Here is a 23,015-nt window from a genome sequence, read left to right as displayed (position 1 = left end):
AGGCGTTGGCCATGCTAATATAGATATGGCCACGGGAAGAAAGGTTGGTGGAATCGCACCGACATAAGTCTCTACTATTAAAGTTGTCTATCCTTTAGTGGTAATGGATGGGGGCAACATTGCTATTGCCCTATAATATTGTGTACCTCCATTGCAAGGGTTGGGGGGAACAACATCCATAGAAGCCGCTGTTCTCTTTTCATCAGCATATATGTACTCCAAATTCATATGCTTGGGGTCAAACGACCAATCAACTGGTAGTGAATACTCCACCGATCCCAAGGACGAGGGGGCTTCAGCCATATTGGATGCCTCCCCTTGTAAATCAGCCTTATCCACCATACCTACGGGCTAGGAGGCAAGAACACCGATGGATCTTACCTCCACCAGATGCTTTGTGGTTTCCACTTGCTGCTCAAGTTTGAGTCTCCCCTCTATCAGATTCTTGATGGTCTTCAAATCGGCCAAAATTAAGTCGATGGATGTGGTGTAGATACATCCCATCATCGTCTTGACCGTCAACTGATGGGATGTCGGGGGTATTGTTTCCACTACATTTAGACGGACGACTGTGATCTAAAGGTCGATACACTAATTGAGGTGCAGGATGAAACACCAAGAGTGTAGATCAAGTAAATGTGGTGCAGATTGAGGGCGAGAGCTATTGGTGTAGGACAAGATCTATTATGGAGTGGTAGCCAAGGAGTGGCTAACGAGCAGTTACCACTTCTTTTTTTTTGGCTGAATGGTAGTGCTATTCAGAATATGGGAGTAGTAGAAGGAAGGTGATTGTTATGTATAGTAGGCTGCATGGTACTAACCAACAAGTACTTACACCTATCTTACCACTATTTATACCACTATCTAGAGCATTGGAGGAGTGGTAACTACTCAAAATATAGGAGTAGTGGAGGGAAGATAACTACCATGCATGGCTATAGTAACCCATGTGGGGCAAACTGAAAAGGACAAGTGTGAAAGTTAAGTAGTGACACTTATCCCAATAGTTAATGGAGCCCAAGGTCCGCCGTACCGGTACCGGTCGGCGTACCGGTGGCGGCCCGGACCGGTACGAAACCGGTCCCGGACCGGTACGAAACCGGTCCCGGACCGGTACGAAACCGGTCCCGGACCGGTCCGTACCGGTGGCGTACCGGTCCCGTACCGGCCGTACCGGTCCGTACCGGTCCGTACCGATTCTTCAACAATAAATTACCGGGACCGGATTTTACGCTGATCCGGTACCGGTCCCAGGCCGGACCGGTACGTACCGGCCCAGGCCGGACCGGTACAGCAGACCATGATGGAGCCACTTATAAATATTAAACTGTAATTCCAAGAAGGGTCTCTTCTTTTGTCAATCAAACAATCATTTTATTTTTATGTTCATCTTTAAGTTATCCTTGCTTTTACCTTTCAAATTAGATGCTTTAGTTTCTTAGTAGGTCTCTAATTTACCTATTGCTTCGTCTACACCCCACCTTCTCTTCTTTTGAGCAGGCGGTGCTACGGCAGCGAAAGCCTTTCAAGGTCACGACACCTAGACCCATGCTACTATCACCATCCCTTCCCTTCTCTATTCCAATTGTCCGATGCCAATGGCACGCCCGATAACTAGACCCAACCAAAGCACTTGTCATCCCTCTTGCGACCTCTGGAAGCGTGAACACCTAATGATGATGTGAGGAATCCAACCTGTTATTAGATCAATATAAATGTAATAACATAATAAATTAAATATAGTGCAAAGGTGACAAATCCACTGTACCTATCAATATCATAAAGATCAAATTATTTGCCACTTAGTCATTATTTTCTTTTCTTTTCTTCTTTTTTTTCTTTTCTTCTATTTTCTCCTCCCATAAGGCCGGCGATGCCAGAGGCGGCCGTCGCCGGCTTTTATTTATTTATTATTTTATTTCATTATAATTTATTTATTTATTTATTACCTTATTTATTTATTTATTCGTTCATTCATATATATATGTATTTATTTATTTATTTATTCTTTTTTTCTTTTTTTCTTTTTTATTTTCTTTTATTTTCTTCTTTTTCTTTCCTTTTCTTCTTTTTTTTCCTTTTCTAATCTTCTTTTTTTCTTTTTTTCTTCTATTTTCTCCTTTCGTGAAACCGGCGGTGCTAGAAGGGGGCCGGGAGGGGGCTTGGCCGCGGCGGCGGCCGCAATGGCTTTTATTTATTTATTTATTATTTTATTTCATTACAATATATTTATTTATTATCTTATTTATTTATTTATTCGTTCATTCATATATATATATGTATTTATTTATTTTTCTTTTCTTTCTTTTTTTTCTTTTCTTTTTTCTTTTCTTTTTTTCTTTCCTTTTCTTCTTTTCTTTTTTCCTTTCCTTTTCTTCTTTTTTTTCTTTTCTTCTATTTTCTCCTCTCGTGAGGTCGGTGGTGCCAGAAGGGGGCCGGGCCGTTGCGGCCGTGGGAGGGGACCTGACCGCGGCGGCTTTTATTTATTTATTTATTTATTATTTTATTTCATTACAATATATTTATTTATTATCTTATTTAATTATTTATTTATTTATTCGTTCATTGATATATATATGTATTTATTTATTTATTTATTTTTCTTTTCTTTTCTTTTATATTTTCTTTTCTTCTTTTTTTTTCTCTTTTTTTCTTTTCATTTTTTTTCTAATTTTTCTCTTTCCGTAAGGCCGGTGGTGCCAGGAGGCTAGGCCGTGGCGGCCGCGGCCAGCGGCGGCTTTATTTATTTATTTATAATTATTTTATTTCATTACAATTTATTATTTATTTATTTATTTATTTGTTCATTCATATATATATTTATTTATGCATTTATTTATTTATTTAATTTTCTTTTCTTTCTTTTTTTTCTATCTTTTTTTTTCTTTTCTTTTCTTCCTTTTCTTTCCTTTTCTTCTTTTTTACCTTTTTTTCCTTCTCTTCTTCCCTTCTTCTTTCTTCTTCTCCTCTCGGCGCCGCAGGGTGCTGGGCCGCCGTGGTGGCCGTGGCTTGCCAGCGGAGAACACCTCTCCTCCTGCGAGGCCGGAGGCACTGGAAAGGGACCGGGCCGCGGCGGATATAGGTGGAGGGCGGGCAGTGGCCAACGACAGCCGCAAGACGCGGGAGGGCGCCCTTCTTCCTCTTCTGCGGCACCTCCCCACTGTGGCGGCGGGGGCAGGGGCATTCCCGGCGGCACGGCCGTGGGAGGGGGCGGGCCGGAGCCGACGGCGGCCGCGGGAGGGGTCTCGGGAGGGGGCGGGCCGCGGTCGGCGGTGGCCGCGGCCGGCCGTTGGCCCTTTTCTTCTCCGACCGTGGCCGGCTGTTGGCCCTTTTCTTCTTCGGGGAATGGGAGATCAGGACGGGCGGGGGCATTTTCGGCATTTTTTTAAAAAATAAAAGGAGCTCAAGGACCGGAAATTAAACTTGGTGAAGTTATTGGACCGAAGATTTTAGGCCCGGCCAATGGGGACTTTTTGTTGTGCCAGGGTCTTTCAGAGGGTGGGGAATTAATTTCCCCTAAAAAAATATTCAGGTCTGCCATAGTATTCATATTCGTTAGAACAACTTAAAAGGTTATATTTCAACTCATTAACCTGTCATACGACAACTACGTGGAGGGGGCCAGAATACCATATTTATGCCATGTGGAATGGGCCAGAATAATGAGTTCTGGAATAGTTAAAGAACCAATGTATAACCTCATTGGTGGGGTCCATAACATAGTTAGGCTAAGAGTCAAAAATTTAAAATCTATCAAAAATATTCCTAAATCATTTAGATGTGAAATTCTAAAATAAATGTTTGCTTATTTAACAAAAGATTTCTAAATAAAACATGCATAGCATTTGGTGATAATAGCAGAAGTAATACTTCTAATTTGCAAATTTATCTTTCATTCAAACACAATTGCATAAAATTCAAAATTTTCATGTTAGTAAATTTGTAATTTGTTTGACATTGAATATTTATCAGAGGCAAATATATTGACAGCTCTAGAAACGGTAAATCTTTATTTACCTCACGAGCACAACAGTAAACAAGTCCAACTTATCTAGATTTATCCCTCTAGCACCTAATAATCCACATTAATGTGTGGCTATACAGAGTTAGAAATGATTACCTAACATCCCTCAACATCCCCAAATAATTTCTCAACATCCACAACATCCCCCAAATAATCGCTCTAATTTATTCTGCATGCCTATAAGAGTTTTAATGTTGTCGAGGATCATTCCCAGCCTCCAACGGAGTCTAACAATGATTGGCACTACAAGGTCCCCAAGCCTATGTAGAATTGGCCAACTGTAACAATATAACCGAAGAAGTCATTTTTTTATATCGATATATTCAAAATTAGTATGCCATTTGAATACTAAATTGATACTAGCCATCTAGTTTATATTTTGAGTTTCAGGTTAATAATTTATTATTTTTCTTTTTCAATAGCTGAAATCTTATATGTATAAATCCAATAAATAAAATTTTAGTTGATAGGAATTAAGATACAGAATTTAATATACTTAAACATAATTTTTATAGAAATTTAATATAGATAATTGAGGATTCTGAAATATGATATGTGCTGAAATTTTAATTATCAGAATTTTACTTCCTATAATTTATTGTAAAGAAATTAAATTACAAAATTTTCAGTGGTACAGAAATTTAGTTTTAGAAACATATATATATATATATATATATATATATATATATATACCAATTTAACAATCAGTGTTAACTTTACTGTTATCTTCTGAAACACATTCATAGAATTGTTATTTTAGAGAAATTTAAGTTGCGGGTATTTAATATAAAGAAATCTTCGATAAAGATATTTAAAACCTTTTACTTTTCAGAAATTTAAGCCAGATTTTGTTTTGTTGGAGACTAATTTTGTAGAAATTGTTTTACTTAGAGGGCTTCTTTTTCTTCTTAAAACAAATAACGTATATTAGGAAAATCACTTGAATTTTAGAATAATAGTGGAGAAAATGAAGGAAAAGAAATAGATTTATTATCAATCAAATTGATAATAATGAACTATTGTGATTCCAAATCACAATTCAACCACCGGATCGGTCAATACCTCTAATGTGTGTGACCCCATAGGTTCTATTCTGTCTGGTAGTGAGAAATATCGTGATCTCTATCACAATATCATTAATACTCCTTTCAATGGGTTGGAACAATTCCAACTCTTCTCATTCGGGTTCACTGATCACCAAGTGAATGCCTCTGAGTCTCACAATCCACCAGTGACACCTAGCAGCATGTAGTGGCAATCCAGCAGAATGGAATGATGAACCTCTAGGTGCAATTATCAATCAAATTGATAATAATGAACTATTGTGATTCCAAATCACAATTCAACCACCGGATCGGTCAATACCTCTAATGTGTGTGACCCCATAGGTTCTATTCTGTCTGGTAGTGAGAAATATCGTGATCTCTATCACAATATCATTAATACTCCTTTCAATGGGTTGGAACAATTCCAACTCTTCTCATTCGGGTTCACTGATCACCAAGTGAATGCCTCTGAGTCTCACAATCCACCAGTGACACCTAGCAGCATGTAGTGGCAATCCAGCAGAATGGAATGATGAACCTCTAGGTGCAATTATCGTATGATACAGTCCCTCTATCGTGGATCCCGACAAGGTGGAGGTCATGGATAACTCGTCAAACCCCATCGTCTGTCATATATCAAGATTTATTCGACTTCAATTCGAAATTGAAAAACTCTTTTTTTCAAAAATTACCTTGGCCAAGAATTTACGAACTCATTCTCATAAATCACATAGGATCTCTCCTAATCTATCAAGACCGATAGATTTCATCTAAATGCACTCCTACTCCTACAATGAACCTACTGCAGCCAATTTGCACCACGAGGATCCAAATGGATAGGGCCCATGTTTATGTGCTCGTCAAACTACCTCGCTGTGAATAGCCATGGTATTGCAGGTCAAAGGACCAGTCATACAACTGCAGCATCAAGTAAGTCACTGACGAGGGGATAGACATCCAAGTGACTACTTGCTATGGTCACGCTTAATACCCTTGTTCTCTAACAAGCACTTGCACAATCACTCTAGTATCCCCACACTGTGGACTCAAGATTCGTCCATCAAAGAAAGTGATCTGTGCACTAATCTCGGCGGATCGATCACCGTCTTCGTGATGATCCATCGATCAGGAGCAATTCAGAAATTAATCACCAATGACATGTGCCTCAAATTCTCAACTCTTGAGAATATGCGTCATCTTATTAATTCTTTGGACGATTCATGGACACATAAGAACATCAATGAAAAGAATGCCTAATTTAATAAATTCATAATTAGGTCGAGTACAAATTTATGTTCCATAATAAAATAATGCGTCAGCCAAATTGGCTTATAGGGCATACTTCAATCTCCCACTTGCACTAAAGCCAATCAGTCATAAATCTAAGCTCCATCTTCTCAAGATGTGCTTCAGTTTTCTGCTGACTTAGCTGCTTAGTGAATGGGTCTACCACATTTTCTGTGGAGTCTTCTCCTGTACCTCTACTTATTTATTTTTGAGATAGTCGCATATCAGGCTAAACCGCCGCTCTATGTGCTTAGACTTCTGGTGAGACTTTGGCTCCTAGCTAGTGCTATGGTGCCATTATTATCGTAGTAGAGTGCTATGGCATCTCATGACATTACACCTAACTCTGCAATAAGCTTTTTGAACTAGAAGGTTTCCACCGCATCTTTAGAGGCGGCGATACATTCAGCTTCCAAGGCAGAATCTGCAATGATCAGTTGTTTGGAACTCTTCCAATTTATCGAATCATCATTGCACATATTCTGATGTAGACTTTCTATCATCAATATGTGTATATCCTTCTACCTTTAACTCTGACCTTTCCCGAAAGACCAAGAACATGCCTTTAGTTCTTCTCAAGTACTTAAGATTGTTCTTCACAGCTATCTAATGCTCTTTGCCTAGATTTGACTGATATATGCTGTGACACTCACAGCATGTTCTATATCAAGTCGTGTACATGGCATAGCATACATGAGGCTCCCTATAGCCAAAGCATAAGGGATCTTGCTCATCCACTGAATCTCTTCAGATGTGTTGGGGCACATCTTCTTTAAGAGATTTATCCCATGCCTAAGGAGTAATAATCCCCTTTTAGAGGCTTCCACGCCGAACCTCTTTAGCACTTTCTCTATGTACATTTTCTGTGATAGGCTAAGCATCCTCTTAGATTTATCTCTATAGACCTTAATTCCCAAAATATAGGATGCTTTTCTAGGGTCTTTCATGGAGAATTTCTTAAATAACCATACCTTGACCAAAGTCAGTATGGAAATATCATTCCCGATTAGAAGGATATCTTCCACGTACGATACGAGGAATACAATAGCCCTCCCGCTAACCTTCTTATAAACACATGGTTCCTCTTCGTTCTTGATGAAATCAAAACGATTTGATTACATCGTTGAAACGAGTGTTCCAACTCCGAGATGCTTGCTTTAGTCCATAGATGGACCTTTGCAGTTTGCAGACCTTTGTGATCTCTATCAAAATATCTCATAATCATATTATGCTGCAATAGCAAGCAATATTCAAATGGACTTCAACATGGCTATAGGTGAAAAAGTATCCTGATAATTAGTGCCTTCGCACTGATTATAACCTTTCGCCACTAGCCTTGCTTTATCGGTCTCTACCTTGCCATCCGAACGTTTTGTCCTTTTGTAAATCCAATTACAATAGGTACTATACCTTCTGGTGGATCTACTAAGGTCCAGACTTGGTTGGAATGCATGGAGTCAATCTTTGACTTCATTGCTTCCAGCCATCTTTCGGAATCGATGTCTAACATTGCCTCGTTGTAGGTATTGGGATCCTTACCTTGATCCCTATCTCCCATGAGGAACACTTCCTCTACATCCTCTAAAAGCATACCTAAGTACCTTTCAAGAGGACGGAAGATCCATTAGACTTATGAGGTGGAGGAGATACTATATGTACTGGCTCAATATGAATAGGTTCTATAGGCACAATGGCTCGTTGCTCTTCAGAGACTCTCTTCGAGCTCAATTTTTCTCCCACTGCCTCTATCAAGGATAAACTATTTTCCATGAAGATAGCATGTCGGGTCACAAACACTTTGTGATCCATTGGGACGGAAAAATTGTATCCTAATGACTCTTTAGGATATCCAATAAAACGAGCATTAATTATCCTATCATCTAACTTGTCTGCCTATTGTCGCTCGTGGGCCGGATATTTCCAAATCTTGAGATAACCAAAACTCGGCTTGTTACCATGCCATATCTCATATGGTGTGGTAGGAACAGATTTTAGAGAAAACTCTATTCAATAAGTAAATTGCCAAAAATAGGATATCTCTCTAAAGAAGTAAGGGTAATCAATGAAGCTCATCATGGTCCTAACCATATCCGATAGGGTCCAATTCCTCCTGTCTGACATCCCGTTAAGCTGAGGTGTACCAGGAGGGGTCCATCATGAAACTATACCATTTTTCTTGAGATAATCACGGAATTCCCTACTAAGGTATTCCCCTCCTCGATCTGATCGAAGAGCCTTAAGGAATTTTTCAGTTTATTTTTCTACTTCATTTCTGAACTCTTTGAACTTTTCAAAAATTTTAGATTTGTGTCTCATACACATATCCATACCGTGAGTAATCATCGGTAAATGAAGTAAAAATTATGACTCCTAGTCTGCACATCGAATTGGCCACACACATCAGTGTGTACTAAGGTAAGTGTCTCAGTGGACCTCCTTCGTGTCCTACAAAGGGTAATTTGGCCATTTTTTCTTGAAGGCAGGATTCACAAATCGGATATGACTCGAAAGTCAATGAGCCCAAAAGCTCATGTTTCTCCAACTTGTTTATTCTGTCTTCTCCTATATGGCCAAGCCTGAGGTGCCACAAATACTTTAGACTTATCTCATCTATGGATCTATCAGATCCTATGGTACTTACTGTTTGCTCAGATACTTTTACAGATACATCCATATGTATCTAATAGAGACTATCAATTATAAGACCATGTGTATCTAATTTATTTCTCAAATAAATGGAACAGTAGTCTTATAAAGATCTTCTTGTGCTAAACAAGATACATAAATCAAATTTCTGCTAGCAGCAGATAACAGTTCCTAAGTATCCTTTTAATAATGAGCGTATCTAACATACCTTCTGAAGGTGTGTCACCCTTCTTTCTCTTTATGCTTTCCATGTATATAGGACAATTCCTCTTTCAATGGCCGTCCATGATGCAATGAAAACACTTTCCCTTGCAGTCGGCCTTTTTCTTGGAACATCCTTTCTTGGCCTTTTTTCGATCTTTTGCTTCTTCGCAGGCTTCTTCTTCCAGGCAGACTCTCTCTTGGAAGTAGAAGCCAACTCGACAGTGAGAAAAGATGCCCCTTGAACTCTTCAAGGTCCCTAAGGTAGTTACCAATTTATTTAATATTTCTGTTTTGGTGCATACAATCTTGTTCATATGGTAGTTTACTATAAACTATTCAAATGAAGCTCGAAGGGATTGTAGGATCAAATCCTTATTCCATTCCTTGTGCAAGGTCATGCCGAGCTTCTCAAGCTCCTCTAAGTCCTTTTTCCAAAAACTATCTTGGCCAAGGATTTACGAACTCAGTCTCACAAATCACATAGGATCTCTCTTAATCTATCAAGGCCAATAGATTCCATCTAAATGCACCCCTACTCCTACAATGAACCTACTGCAGCCAATCTGCACCACAAGGACCCAAATGGATAGGGCCCATGTTTATGTGCTCGTTAAATTACTGCAACCTCACTGTAAATTGCCAAGGCATTGCAGGTCAAAGGACCAGTCATACAACTGCAGCATCAAGTAAGTCATTAACGAGTGGATAGACATCCAAGTGACTATTTGCTATGGTCACGCTCAGTACCCTTGTTCTCTAACAAGTACTTGAACTATCACTCCAGTGTTCCCACACTGTGGACTCAAGACTCGTCCATCAAAGAAAGTGATATGTGTACTAATCTCAGCGGATCGATCACCGTCCTCGTGATGATCTATTGATCAGGAGCTATTCAGCAATTAATCACCAATGACACATGCCTCAAATTCTCAATTCTTGAGAATATGCGTCATCATTTTATTAATTCCTTGGATGATTTATGGACACATAAGAACATGAATGAAAAGAATGCCCAACTTAATAAATTCATAATTAGGTCAAGTACAAATTTATGTTCCAGAATAAAATAATGCGTCAGCCAAATTGGCTTCTAGGGCATACTTTTAACAGTTTCGACGCGAGATATAGATAGATAGATAGATTGAGAGAGAGAGAGAGGGAGAGCCATGGGTGTGAGAAGAGCTGGGGGTTTTGGGATGTAGAGGGTAGAGCGCCCATATCTAAACTGAGTAGGACTCTCTCCTTTCTCTTTTTTAAAAAAGCTGGGTACTACAAATAGCTTTCTTATATGCACTGTTTTCAATTGTCACATTCTGTTCTTCTCCTTCAACATCTTTTGTCATTCTACATTGCTTTTCAGATTCTTCCTACTCGGTCATTTCAGTATGCATGCTTTGCCTGTGCTGTCATGATTGTTGCCTTTGTGGCAATCCATGCGGATATGTTTCTAAAAGGAAAAACTTAAACATGCAGTTTAGGGATACTTATTCTTTGACATCACTGTCCTTGTATTTTAGGCAACAAAGAAGATGAGGGCAGTGGTTTTATATGGCCAAAGGGGGATGCTGGAGAGCGGGGCATCCAGTTGTTGAATTTTCAGTCACTTGCTATGGGCCCCTGGGTTCAACAGTCACTTGAACCATTATTGCTGGGAAATGAGCTCAATTTGTGCCAAGCCATATCTGCTGCAGCTTTGCAGGAAATTGGTGGTGGGGATTTTATGATGCAGCAATTTCTTCAGTATCAGCAACCTTTTTCATTTCCTCAACAGTCCTGCAGAAATAATCCATTGCTACAGCAGCAAATTTTTCAGCAGACTCCTCAAGAGCAGATTGTCATCCCCCAGTCACAATGTGTAACTGAGAATCTTGCACATTCTGTTCCAGACCAACAGTTGCAGCGAACTCATAATGAACAACAGAAGCAGCAGGTTCAACAACCACAAACATATGCAGAGGCATTCCAGATTCTCAAGAATCATATGCATCAGCAACAGTCACCTTTGCCACCTCAGTTGTGCCAAAAATCAGTGTTTCTTGCTTCAAGCTTAAACTTTTCACCAGTCCCTGCATCTAGTTGCATCCAGCGTATGTTGGGGTCTTCTTATGCTGAAGGAAATGCTACCATTCTAAACTGCTCTAGACTTGGTAATCCTATAATAAGTGAGCAAAATCAGCAACCTTGGGAGCCTAGGTTTACAATGTCACAGGTTGCTCCGTTTGGCAGTACTGTAATGCTTCCTTCATTTGCTGAGAAGGATACGTCTGTGGGATGTGAAAATTGTGCAAATCTGCAGAACCATACCCTGTATGGTCTTGGCAAGGATTTTCCATCCTCCCTCTCTATTGCGGTGCCTAATGTTGGCATAAGTGGCAGTGACAATGATATATCAACAGTGCCATATGCTGCTTCATGTTTTCAGAATTCTCTATATGGTTACCTGGATGGGTCTTCTGGCTCGCTGCAAAGTGCAGCAGAGATTGATCCAGCAACCCAAATGTTTGTGAAGGTATGAATTATAGATATGGTGCTTCCACAATATTTGATATTTTTCTTGACTGAAAAGGCTTCTGTTTACTTATGTAGGTTTATAAGTCTGGATCAGTTGGGAGGTCACTGGACATCTCTCAATACAGCAGCTATGATGAACTTCATCAGGAGCTGGGTCAGATGTTTGGTATTGAGGGTCTATTGAATGATCCTCTTAGATCAGGCTGGCAGCTTGTATTTGTCGACAGGGAGAATGATGTGCTTCTCCTTGGAGACGACCCATGGGAGTAAGATCTTCCTGGATTTGCTCTTTCTATTGGTGCTATGTACTTTTGTCATAAGCTCTGCATAGAACTAGGTCACAGTCCAATGCCAAGACACTTCCTGTGTATGTGGGTCTTTGATAAGTTGTCATGCTGCATTAAATGTGCTACTTGCTCAGGTGCCTGCTTAGATTACAATTTTCTTTTTCATGATTTTTCAATAGATAGCAAAATATTGTTGAAAATCGGAGTGTGACTAATTTAAGCGATTTTTAAATTTAACAAGGTCATAAAGGAAAGAAAGGTCCTAAAGGAATAAATGTCTAGAGCAGAAAAGGTTGGTCAGACCATTGGATGATGAGTCCTTCAACCCAAAACAGGGGGATGATTGACCAGTGCACTAATAAATATCTGCATGCATGCCTACTTGAATGAACAACCATTTTTCTCTCCCATGTTCTAATTCATAATGCTCTTTGAACTACTTATGGTCAGCATGATTTATGGATTCAATAACAAAGTTTACGTCTCCTGAATACAAGGGTATATGAGCTTCTGTTAGAGAAGCATGTGTGTAACATACTAGATAAGGTATGCTGAACCGACCGAAACCGGTCGGTACAGCGTATAAATACGGTTCCGACCCAAACTGGTCATTTAATTGCCTGGTCCGCGCGGACGCGGTGATTTTTTTTTGGGAAACGCGCGCGGATGCGATAACGGAGAACGCACGCCCGTGCGCGATTCCCCAGCAGGGAATCGCGCCCGAGTGCGGTTCCCCGCGCGGGGAACCGTGCCCACGCGGGATGCTAGCCCGCTTGGGGCATTAAATGCCGCGCGCGTGGCTCCGATTCGGTATCGGTTCCAAGCCGGTACCGAACCAGAATCGTACCGATGCCGGTGCTCACCGGTACGCCGGTACGGTCTGTCCGGCGAACCTTATTAACTAGATACTAAAACTATATTATTGATTACTGACAGATTTCAGTAGTGTTTTATTATGGAAGTATTCCATAAAATATTTTTAGATTATCTAGTGTATCAAAACAGTTGCTTGAAGAAATTATGAATTTGAACCATGGTATGCTGAACCAGCTCGTACCAGACTGGTCCGGTCCCTGACCGGTCCGATACAGCGGTGGAAAATGGGGCCAGAATCGAGCGGTATGGAGGGCGTACCGGCGCGAACCGGACCGGTTCGCGCCGGTACGCCTTCGGGCGCTTTGTGGCATTTAAATGGAGGCATTTTTCATGCCACAGCATGCCGCGCGCGCTGTTGCCGGTTTGGGATTGGTTCGACTGGTACCGAACTGGGCCGGTAGGCGACCGGTACGGCTATCGGTATCGGTTCAGCATACCTTGATTCGAACTTCCATTTTCAAACTGATATAGATGACGTCACACTATCAACTGTTTTTAACTTATTTTGCTCAAATAATTTCAGCTTTGAAACACCAGATTGTAGATTTGGCCTTACAAGGTTTAACCTGGATACTAAAAATTTCTATATCGCAATAAAGAGTAATATAAGGATGAATATAGTGGATTAAAACAAGACTAAGAACCAAGGTGGCCGAATCGGGCCGTACCCCCCTTTTTTCTATTTGAATGATAGAAGGGCCTAAGAAGGCCCGGGAAGCCTTCTCGAGCCATTTTTCTTTTTTTTTTTTCCTGTCAAAGCCCCCTTTGCCAGAAACATAGCGATTTTGATGATTAAAGAAGCATCTCTCTGAAACATCAAGAAGCATCATTTAGGATATATCGAGGTGATCGAAATATTAAAAAAAATCAAGAAACATCAAATTACACGTAAAATCATTCAAAAAAAATGGAAAAAAATTGATTACTATTCATTGAAGCTTAAAAGAGATTAAAAAAAATTGGCATGCCGGTTTGGAATCATCATGCTACCTTGAACAGTATGTTGGTACAGTACTGAACCGGTACTGTACAATGTCATATTGAACTAGTCTCCAACCGGCATGGATCCCGGTATTGGTTCGGCAGACCTTGCTAAGAACAGTTGTATCAAGGTTGCAAAAGTGAAAGGAATTTGAGTATTTTTTTTGTTTTGTTTTGGTCTACATGATTGGCCTTTCTTTCCAAGAAGCTAGTTGTAATTTGCTCCTGTGGCAAATTAGCTTGTCTGATATTCAGAAGTATTTATCAATTTTATGATGGATATTAGAAGCCGATAATGCATATAATCAGTTCCAATGATTTTATAAAAGACAATTATTGAAAAGAAAAGTTTTAATGTTGTAAATCCTTTAAGATAAATATATTGAAGAAATTTCATAGAATTCTATTATTAGCTAGGGAAAAAGCTACCGCACTACTCGGCTGAACAAGTTATGTTGGCTAAAAAGGTAGGCAATACAAGATTCTTCAAAGAAAATCAAAGAACGAGTTAGAACGAGTAACAAGTTATGGTGAAGTTAATTGAAATTTTATGCAAGCTTACTTTGCCATGGGATAATGATGACAGCTGCTTGTTCATTGATGAATTCAAGATGTATAATATCAAAAACAAGAAGGGAAATGTGACAGAAGATCCTAGGGAGGCATGACAAAGCCCAAAAGTTTTCATTTATAATGAACAAATGAATAGAGAATCGTAACAAAACTTGCAGTCCATGAAGTATCATGGAAGAAATGAAGTATGACCACCATGATGGAATGGAGTAGTATTTTATAGGAGTAGCCCAAGATAGTGTAACTAAACTGTATTATTGTGCTAAACATTGGTATGCATAAGAGTCATGTCTGCATATCATTGTTCGAGTTCTTTTTTATACCTAAAATGTTTGAAATCTAAGGTACTTTAGTGTTGATGTAGGAGCTTTGAAGGTGTTGAGGATGCGAACAAAATTCTTTAGCCTTAATGGAAGCACGGAAGAAAGTGTACCCCTTGATGTTCTGTAAAAGGTTCATGTAGTGGAATTGTTAGAGTAAATCGAGGATAGTCAAAAGCACATGGCAAAATTCCTCCAGATTCATTCTGTACATATTGTAATATTTCCTTTCTTGTATTTTTGATCCATAGATTTTGCCGCTCATTTGTAACTGACCCATGAATCCTGGGATCTCCTTTGCATAGTTGTTGTATATATTCAGTTCTATGTGAATAGAATTTGAGCCATTTAAGCCTTCATATTATTTTACATGCTATTAGAGCATTAACCCTATCCTCCTTCCACTTGAAATTTTCTTAGTTCATTTGTTTGCTTCCTTTGAAACCTATGGCCTCCAATACCAATCAATCAAACATTGTGGTTAGCAATTCTTCATCCACCACCACTCATGAATCTTCCCTTCTCGATACTTATTTGAGCCCTTACTACCTTCACCCTTTTGATAGCCCCGGCAACATTTTTGGTTCAAACCCATTGAATGGTCATAATTATCCAACTTGGTGTAGGGCAATGTTAATGGCTCTCACCGTGAAGACCAAAGTTGGTTTTGTCGATGGCTCGATTCCACAACTAGATGAATCTTCTCCCCTTTTTGACCTATGGATGTGGTGCATTATTATGTTGTCTTGGCTTTTTAGCCTATTACTTATGACATTGGTGATAGCATCATCCATTCTGACACATCTCTGACATTGTGGAATGATCTTTGTGATAGGTTTTCTCAACATGATGTTAAAATTTATCTTCATTGGTCAATTATCAATTTCTAGCAAGACCTGCAATCTTTGCCAGCCTATTACAATTGTCTTAAAGAAGGTCCGTTGAATCAGTACTGGGACCCATACTGGTCGGCGGCTTGATCGGTACGGTACCGGTTTGGTATCGTACCGATATGGTACGCTTGGACGGGTCGGTTCTCCCCAATTTTTTTTAAAGCTTTTCAAGTTTGATTAATTAGGAATCAATTTTTCAACTTTTTTAATGATTTCAACTTTCAAGTATAATTTGATGTTTTTTTAATATTTCTATGATTCCGATATAACCTAAATGATGCATCTTGTTGTTTTAAAATAGTACAAAATATAAAATGAGTAGTGAGATGTTAAATATTATAAGAAGCAACATAATATATCTTAAAATAAACTAGTGAGGTGGAATATATAAAATAATATAATCAATTGCATATATATAAAGTACAATATACATACTGATATCTAAAACTTCAAGTGGTGTACCTCTCGTAAATATCCAGATCATTAGCATAGTCAGAAGGCATATCAGTCCATCACTCTGAGTAAGTGGCATTGTAGTTTTGTATGTTTATCTTATAGGGAACACGCTTTGGGTGAAGCACTCTCGGATCTCTCATTGAAGCTTTGGCTTTAAGAGGTATCCTCTGGCTGATAATATGGTTGGAGGCACCTATTCGACTATACCGGCAACAAAATTCGATTTGTAAGATGCTCCGCGCTACGTAAGATGCTCATGTCTACTTTCTTCCTAGCCAGCAGATCTATGACTGCCAAAACTATTATCACTGTTGCTCTTGGTCTGAATTTAAGTAAATTGGCTCCATACTCTTCATGGAGGCTACAATTGTCTTTTCCTTTTTTTGGTGCTGCATGCTTACCCTGCGTGCCCCTCTTTGCTTGGCTATACTGGGAGGATGGATGTTGCCCTCCTGATCGAGTCGGCCAGGTAACGTGGTGGCCTCGTCTAAGCATCTCTCGATCATATCTCTAAAAGGATGTCTCGAAAAAGGAGTTATGTGATGACCGGCTCCCCAGTGACCTCTATGGCTGTAGCTGATTAGTTAGAAGGCGATCTGCCCATTGCTTTGCATTGATGCTAGCTTTATTGGCTATAAAACTGGCCGGTCTTGGAGGTGATCCTTGCTCATCAAGCTCTGGCTCCTGCCGCTGGGCTACAAGCCATCCGATTATAGGATCATCCTCATCCTCGACAAAATCATTATGGATCGGATCTGTGCACTTTAGCTCCACTTCATTCTGAATGCACTTTAGCCTCAACCTCATGTTGTAGTGAATATATATATAAGGTCTGTGGAATGATTGATTAAAACCCCATTTGATTTTGATGAGCTCAAAGCATTTGAGTATATCTTTTGATTACTAATGAATTCAATTGAGTGTTTCAGTGAAAATCCTGTCTAAGTGTCTCTAGACTTGGTTCATAGTATTTTGGATAAGCTAAGAAGTCAGCCTGAACCAAAGTCTGAGACGCGAGTCGACTCCCGAGTATCACGAGTCGACTCCAAGCGTATCAAGTTCACTGGCACGAGCTCGAGTCGACTCCAGGGTAGTAAGAGTCGACTCCAAGAGGAACACACAGAAAAAGTCAGAGAGCAGTTTTCGGGTCTGAGATTCGAGTCGACTCCCGTGGAACGCGAGTCGACTCCAATGGTTGGCAAGTCGACTCCAAAGAAAGCATGAGTCGACTCTCAGCGGAACACAAAGAAAAAGTCAGAGAGCATTTTTGGGACTCTGAGATTCGAGTCGACTCCCGCAGTACGCGAGTCGACTCCGAGACTCTGCGATCATCAACAGACAGAAGATCAAGTTACTGCCTCTGAGATCCGAGTCGACTCCCAGACAGCTCGAGTCGACTCCAAGACAGCTTCACATCAAAAGGCAGAAGACCAAGTTTCGGAAACTGAGAGCCGAGTCGACTCCGAGGAAATTCGAGTCGACTCCAAGACTGGACAAGCCAAAAAGACAGAGGATCGGGAGTTCGGGCTCTAAGATTCGAGTCGACTCCCAAGACAGTCGAGTCGACTCGAGTGGACAAAATTCAAAATTGGATCCACGGACTTCAGTGGATGAGCCGACTCCAAAATTGCCAAGTCAGCTCCAGAAGTTGGCGAGTCGACTCCGGGTCAAGACGAGTCGACTCCCAGTCGTGAACGCAACTTTAATTCAAATTTGGAACAGTTGCCGAGTCGACTCCGGAAGAGTATGAGTCGACTCCCGCTACAGTCGAGTCGACTCCTGATCGCACGAGTCGACTCCAACCCACCAACGGACACATTGTCAGGCTGCGCAGAGTGTGCAGAACGGGCAGAAAAAGCACTCTAACGGCTAGTTTCCGTGGGGGTTGGTTTAAATAGCCACAGAGGACTGTAGCAAGGCAGAGAACACTCATTCCACTCCAACTAATCAAGCATTTAAGCTCTGCAACGTGTTCTTCAACGAAAAAGAGGAAGATCTGCATTTACTGCATCCACCTACATCTTCCCAGCAATTAAAGCCTCCTCCTCCTGCATTCAAGTCGACTACTCATTCAAGAGGAGACCAGAAGTTTAAGAAGCCATTCCTCTTCTCCAACCTAAAAGCGTTTGAGGCTTCTTAACTTCATTTATTGTTCATATTGTCTTTTATCTGCTTTTGAGAAGCTGTATTTTTCTGTTTCTTTTTTTCATCTACACATTGTATTTGCTTGGTTCAATCGGGGGATTGAATCAAGGGGATTGAGGTTGGTTGGTGAGCCGAGTGTAAAACTAACGTGTGTAAGGGTTCGATTGTGATCCCGGAAAAACAATCGGGGAGGTTCTAGTCGGTGAGCCTGGGAAAACCGACCGAGTTCGTTGTGAGCTCGTAAAACAACAAGTTTGGTTGTGAGCTTGGAAAACAACCGGCTGTAATCCAAGGGGGTTATAGTGAATTCCCAAGTGAGACTTGGGGAGTGGACATAGGAGCATGGGTTAGCTCCGAACTACTATAAAACTTTGTGTTTGTGATTGCTTGTCTCTATTCTTCTTTCTCTCATAACACTCACAGCACTTAGTAATTAATTAAATAACTTGCAATAGTTTTTAATTAATCATCCATAACGATTTAAATTAGCTAAATCATTTTAAAACCCAATTCACCCCCCCCCCTCTTGGGTTGTCTATCTGGGCAACAAGTGGTATCAGAGCCTAAACTCTTCCACCCAAGAGTTAAAAGATCAAAATGACAACCCCATTTGGATCTTCCCACATTGAGGGTCAGTCCACCCAAAGACCTCCTTTCTTTAATGGATCCGACTACTCATACTGGAAGGCTAGGATGAGAATATTCATCCAAGCCCAAGACTATGAGATGTGGACCATTGTAGTAAATGGCCCATACATCCCATCCACATATGTAGAGGGTATCACGGTACCCAAATTAGAAAAGGATTGGAATGAACATGACATGAGAAAGGCACAACTAAATTCTAAAGCTATGAATGTGTTTTACTGTGCCTTAGACAGAAATGAATTCAATAGGGTCTCTACTTGCAACTCTGCAAAAGAGATCTGGGATAGACTTGAAGTGACCCATGAGGGCACAAATCAAGTTAAAGAATCCAAAATTAATATATTGGTTCATAAGTATGAACTATTTAAAATGGATTCTAATGAGACAATCACTAGCATGTTCACTAGGTTTACTGACATTGTCAATGGCCTAAAAAGCCTTGGCAAGAACTATACTAACAGTGAGCTTGTCAGGAATCCTTCGGTGTCTACCAAGGTCGTGGGAAGCTAAAGTGACGGCAATCCAAGAAGCCAAGGACTTGAACAAATTACCACTCGAGGAGCTTCTTGGATCCTTAATGACGCACGAGCTAACCATGAAGCAACACAACGAGGAAGAGTCCTCCCACAAGAAAAAGGTAATAGCTCTAAAATCTACTTCATCTAACAAGGAATCATCTTGCAGTAGCAGCAGTGAAGGAGAAGAACATGAGGAAGATGATGGTGAGGCACTTCTTGTGCGCAAGTTCAAAAAATTCATCAACCACAAAAAGGCTTATCATCAAAGGAGAGGCCCCTCAAATTCCTACCGCAAGGACAAAGGTAAGGAAAGGAAAAATGAGGGGATTGGGTGCTATGAGTGCAAAAAGCCGGGATACATCAGAGCTGAGTGTCCCTTACTAAAGAAGGGCAGCAAGTACAAGAAGAAGAAAGCCCTTGTCACCACCCTATCGGACTCCGACACATCATCTTCATCATCGGATGAAGAACAAGAAGAGAAGGCCAATTTCTGCTTTATGGCCAATGAAAATGAGGTAACTTCCGAAACACAGCTTGATTTTACATTTGATGAACTTTATGATGCTTTTAATGAATTAATGATAGAATATAAGGCAATAAATCTTAAGAATAAAGAACTAAAAATAGCTAATCAATCATACCTACATAAATACGATAAATTAGTTAAGGATAAGGATTTAATCACCAAAGAAAATATAGAACTTAAGACAAGCAACCAACTTTTAACTCAAAAGACTAATACCTTAACTAAAGATAATGAAAAACTAACTAAGGAATTTTCAGAACTTAAAAAACATAAACAAATCTTAAATAAGGATCTCACAAAAGATCTTAATGATCTAAAAGCAGAAAATCAAACACTAACTAAAGAACTTAACAAATACAAACCCTTAGTTGAAAAATTTACATATAGCTCTGAAAAGTTAAATATGATACTCAATAGTCAACGAGCAGTATTTAATAAAGCGGGTTTAGGTTATAAGCCAAGAAATAAACAAAAACTTCTTAGTAACTTCTTTGTTAAAGCTGGGGAAACTAAGACTAAGAAAATAACCTGCTTTTGTTGTGGAACTATAGGTCATAAAGCAAATGTGTGTAATTTTAGGAAAGGTAAATCAAGAAGGAAAATTAAAAGGGTATGGGTTCCAAAAGGAACCAACTTGACTAACCATGAAGGACCCAAGAAAACTTGGGTACCTAAGTTGACATGATTTGCTTGTGTAGGAGTGTCTTGCAGCCAAGGTCAACAAAAACTGCTGGTATTTGGATAGTGGCTGCTCAAGGCACATGACGGGTGATAAGGATCAATTTTTCACCCTTGAAGCTAAGAAGGGAGGTGCTGTGACTTTTGGAGACAACAACCAAGGTCACATCATTGGTATTGGTAAAGTTCAAATCACCCCTTCTACTTATATTGATAATGTTAGATATGTTGATGGTCTTAAGCATAACTTATTAAGCATTAGTCAATTATGTGATAAAGGGTATGGTGTTATGTTTAAACCATCACTATGCATTATAACAAACCCTAATGATAATAGTTTAGTTTTTAAAGGAATTAGACGAGGAAATGTATATGTTGTAGACCTAGAAGATCTTGCAAAACATAACCAATGTTTAGTTGTTAATGAAACTAAAGAAAATGATGCTAGTTGGTTATGGCACCGTAAGTTAGGTCATGCAAGCATGGACACAATAACTAAACTAGTTAAAAGAGACTCCGTGATAGGGTTGCCAAAATTAAAATTTGAAAAGAACAAAATATGTGAAGCATGTCAATTTGGCAAACAATCTAGGAACTCATTTAAATCCATAAAATGTGTCTCTACTTCTAGACCTCTAGAATTATTACACATGGACCTATTCGGTCCAACTAGAACAACAAGCCTAGGTGGAAATAAATATGGTCTAGTTATTGTAGATGATTACTCTAGGTACACATGGGTCATGTTCCTAGCGCATAAGGATCAAGCATTCTCTGTTTTTAAGAAGTTCCATAAGGAAGTAACAAATGCTAGAGAGTTTTCAGTCATAGCCATTAGAAGTGACCATAGAACTGAATTCGAAAATCAGTCATTTGATGAATTTTGTAGTAAGAAGGGGATAACCCATAATTTCTCTGCACCTAGGACACCACAACAAAATGGAGTTGTGGAACGGAAGAATAGAACACTAGAGGAAATGGCTAGAACTATGTTATGTGAAAGTAACCTCCCTAAGTACTTTTGGGGAGAAGCCATTAATACCTCTTGTCACATATTAAATAGAGTTCTATTAAGACCCATCATAAAGAAAACACCATATGAACTGTGGAAAAACAGAAAACCAAAAGTTAATTACTTTCATGTTTTTGGATGTAGGTGTTTTGTTCATAATAATGGGAAAGACAATCTAGGTAAATTTGACTCTAAATCTGATGAGGGAATATTCTTAGGTTACTCTACAACTAGTAAAGCCTATAGAGTCTTTAATAAAAGAACCTTAGTGATAGAAGAATCTATACATGTTGTATTTGATGATTCTAGTGACATCTCCTCTAGTAAGAAAGTTAATTTTGATGATGATGTTGAAATTCTTGAAGAAAAGATAGATGAGATGGGATTACAGGATGATAATCAAAAATTGATTGAAGGAGCATCATCAAGCCAAGAGGCTATTGTGGATCATGGGCTAACTAAAGCTTGGAGGTATGCTCACGGGCATCCTAAGGAACTAATTCTAGATGATCCATCTCAACCGGTTAGGACTAGAGCATCCCTTAGGAATTTAAATAACCATCTAGCCTTTGTCTCACACTTTGAGCCCAAACATATAGAAGAAGCCGAAAATGATGTAAATTGGATAAATGCAATGCAAGAAGAATTAAACCAATTTACAAGAAACAAGGTATGGAACCTAGTTGAGAGACCTTCTGAATATCCAATTATAGGCACTAAATGGGTTTATAAAAATAAACTAGATGAAAATGGAATCGTAATAAGGAATAAGGCTAGACTAGTAGCAAAGGGGTATAATCAAGAAGAAGGTATAGATTTTGATGAAACCTTTGCTCCCGTAGCTAGACTTGAGGCCATTAGACTATTATTAGCATATGCATGCTCTAAGGACTTCAAACTATTTCAAATGGATGTAAAAAGTGCATTTTTAAATGGGTATATTAATGAGGAGGTATATGTAGAACAACCTCCTGGTTTTGAAAATCATCAATACCCCAATCATGTTTATAAACTGAACAAAACACTTTATGGTTTAAAGCAAGCACCTAGAGCATATGAGAGACTTAGCAAATTCCTATTAGAACATGAATTCTCTAAGGGAAATGTAGATACAACCCTATTTCTGAAAAAGAAAAACAAAGATATGTTATTAGTACAAATTTATGTTGATGATATCATTTTCGGTGCTACTAACAATCGCCTCTGCGAAGAATTTGCTGATTTGATGCAGAGTGAATTTGAGATGAGCATGATGGGAGAGCTGAACTACTTCCTCGGGCTTCAAATCAAACAGTCTGAAGAAGGCATCTTCATCAATCAAGCCAAATATATCAAGGAGATGCTCAAGAAGTTTGATATGGAGGGAAACAAGTCAATCAACACC

The 23,015-nt window shown here is 39.5% G+C and overlaps 1 protein-coding gene across 1 annotated transcript; it reads left to right on the top strand.

The window, feature by feature from the left end:
- The first annotated feature begins 10,564 nt into the window (after window positions 1-10,564).
- Window positions 10,565-12,181, top strand: LOC120106876 (auxin response factor 12-like). The gene is made up of 2 exons (XM_039119976.1): window positions 10,565-11,716; window positions 11,794-12,181. The coding sequence occupies exons 1-2, from the start codon at window positions 10,817-10,819 to the stop codon at window positions 11,986-11,988; spliced, it is 1,095 nt and encodes a 364-aa protein (XP_038975904.1). The 5' UTR covers window positions 10,565-10,816; the 3' UTR covers window positions 11,989-12,181.
- The last annotated feature ends 10,834 nt before the right edge of the window (window positions 12,182-23,015 follow it).

This window comes from Phoenix dactylifera, unplaced genomic scaffold (genome assembly GCF_009389715.1).
Source record: "Phoenix dactylifera cultivar Barhee BC4 unplaced genomic scaffold, palm_55x_up_171113_PBpolish2nd_filt_p 000673F, whole genome shotgun sequence".
NCBI lineage: Eukaryota > Viridiplantae > Streptophyta > Magnoliopsida > Arecales > Arecaceae > Phoenix > Phoenix dactylifera.
Note: the sequence above shows the minus strand (reverse complement) of the source record. Positions and strands in the feature narration are given on the sequence as shown.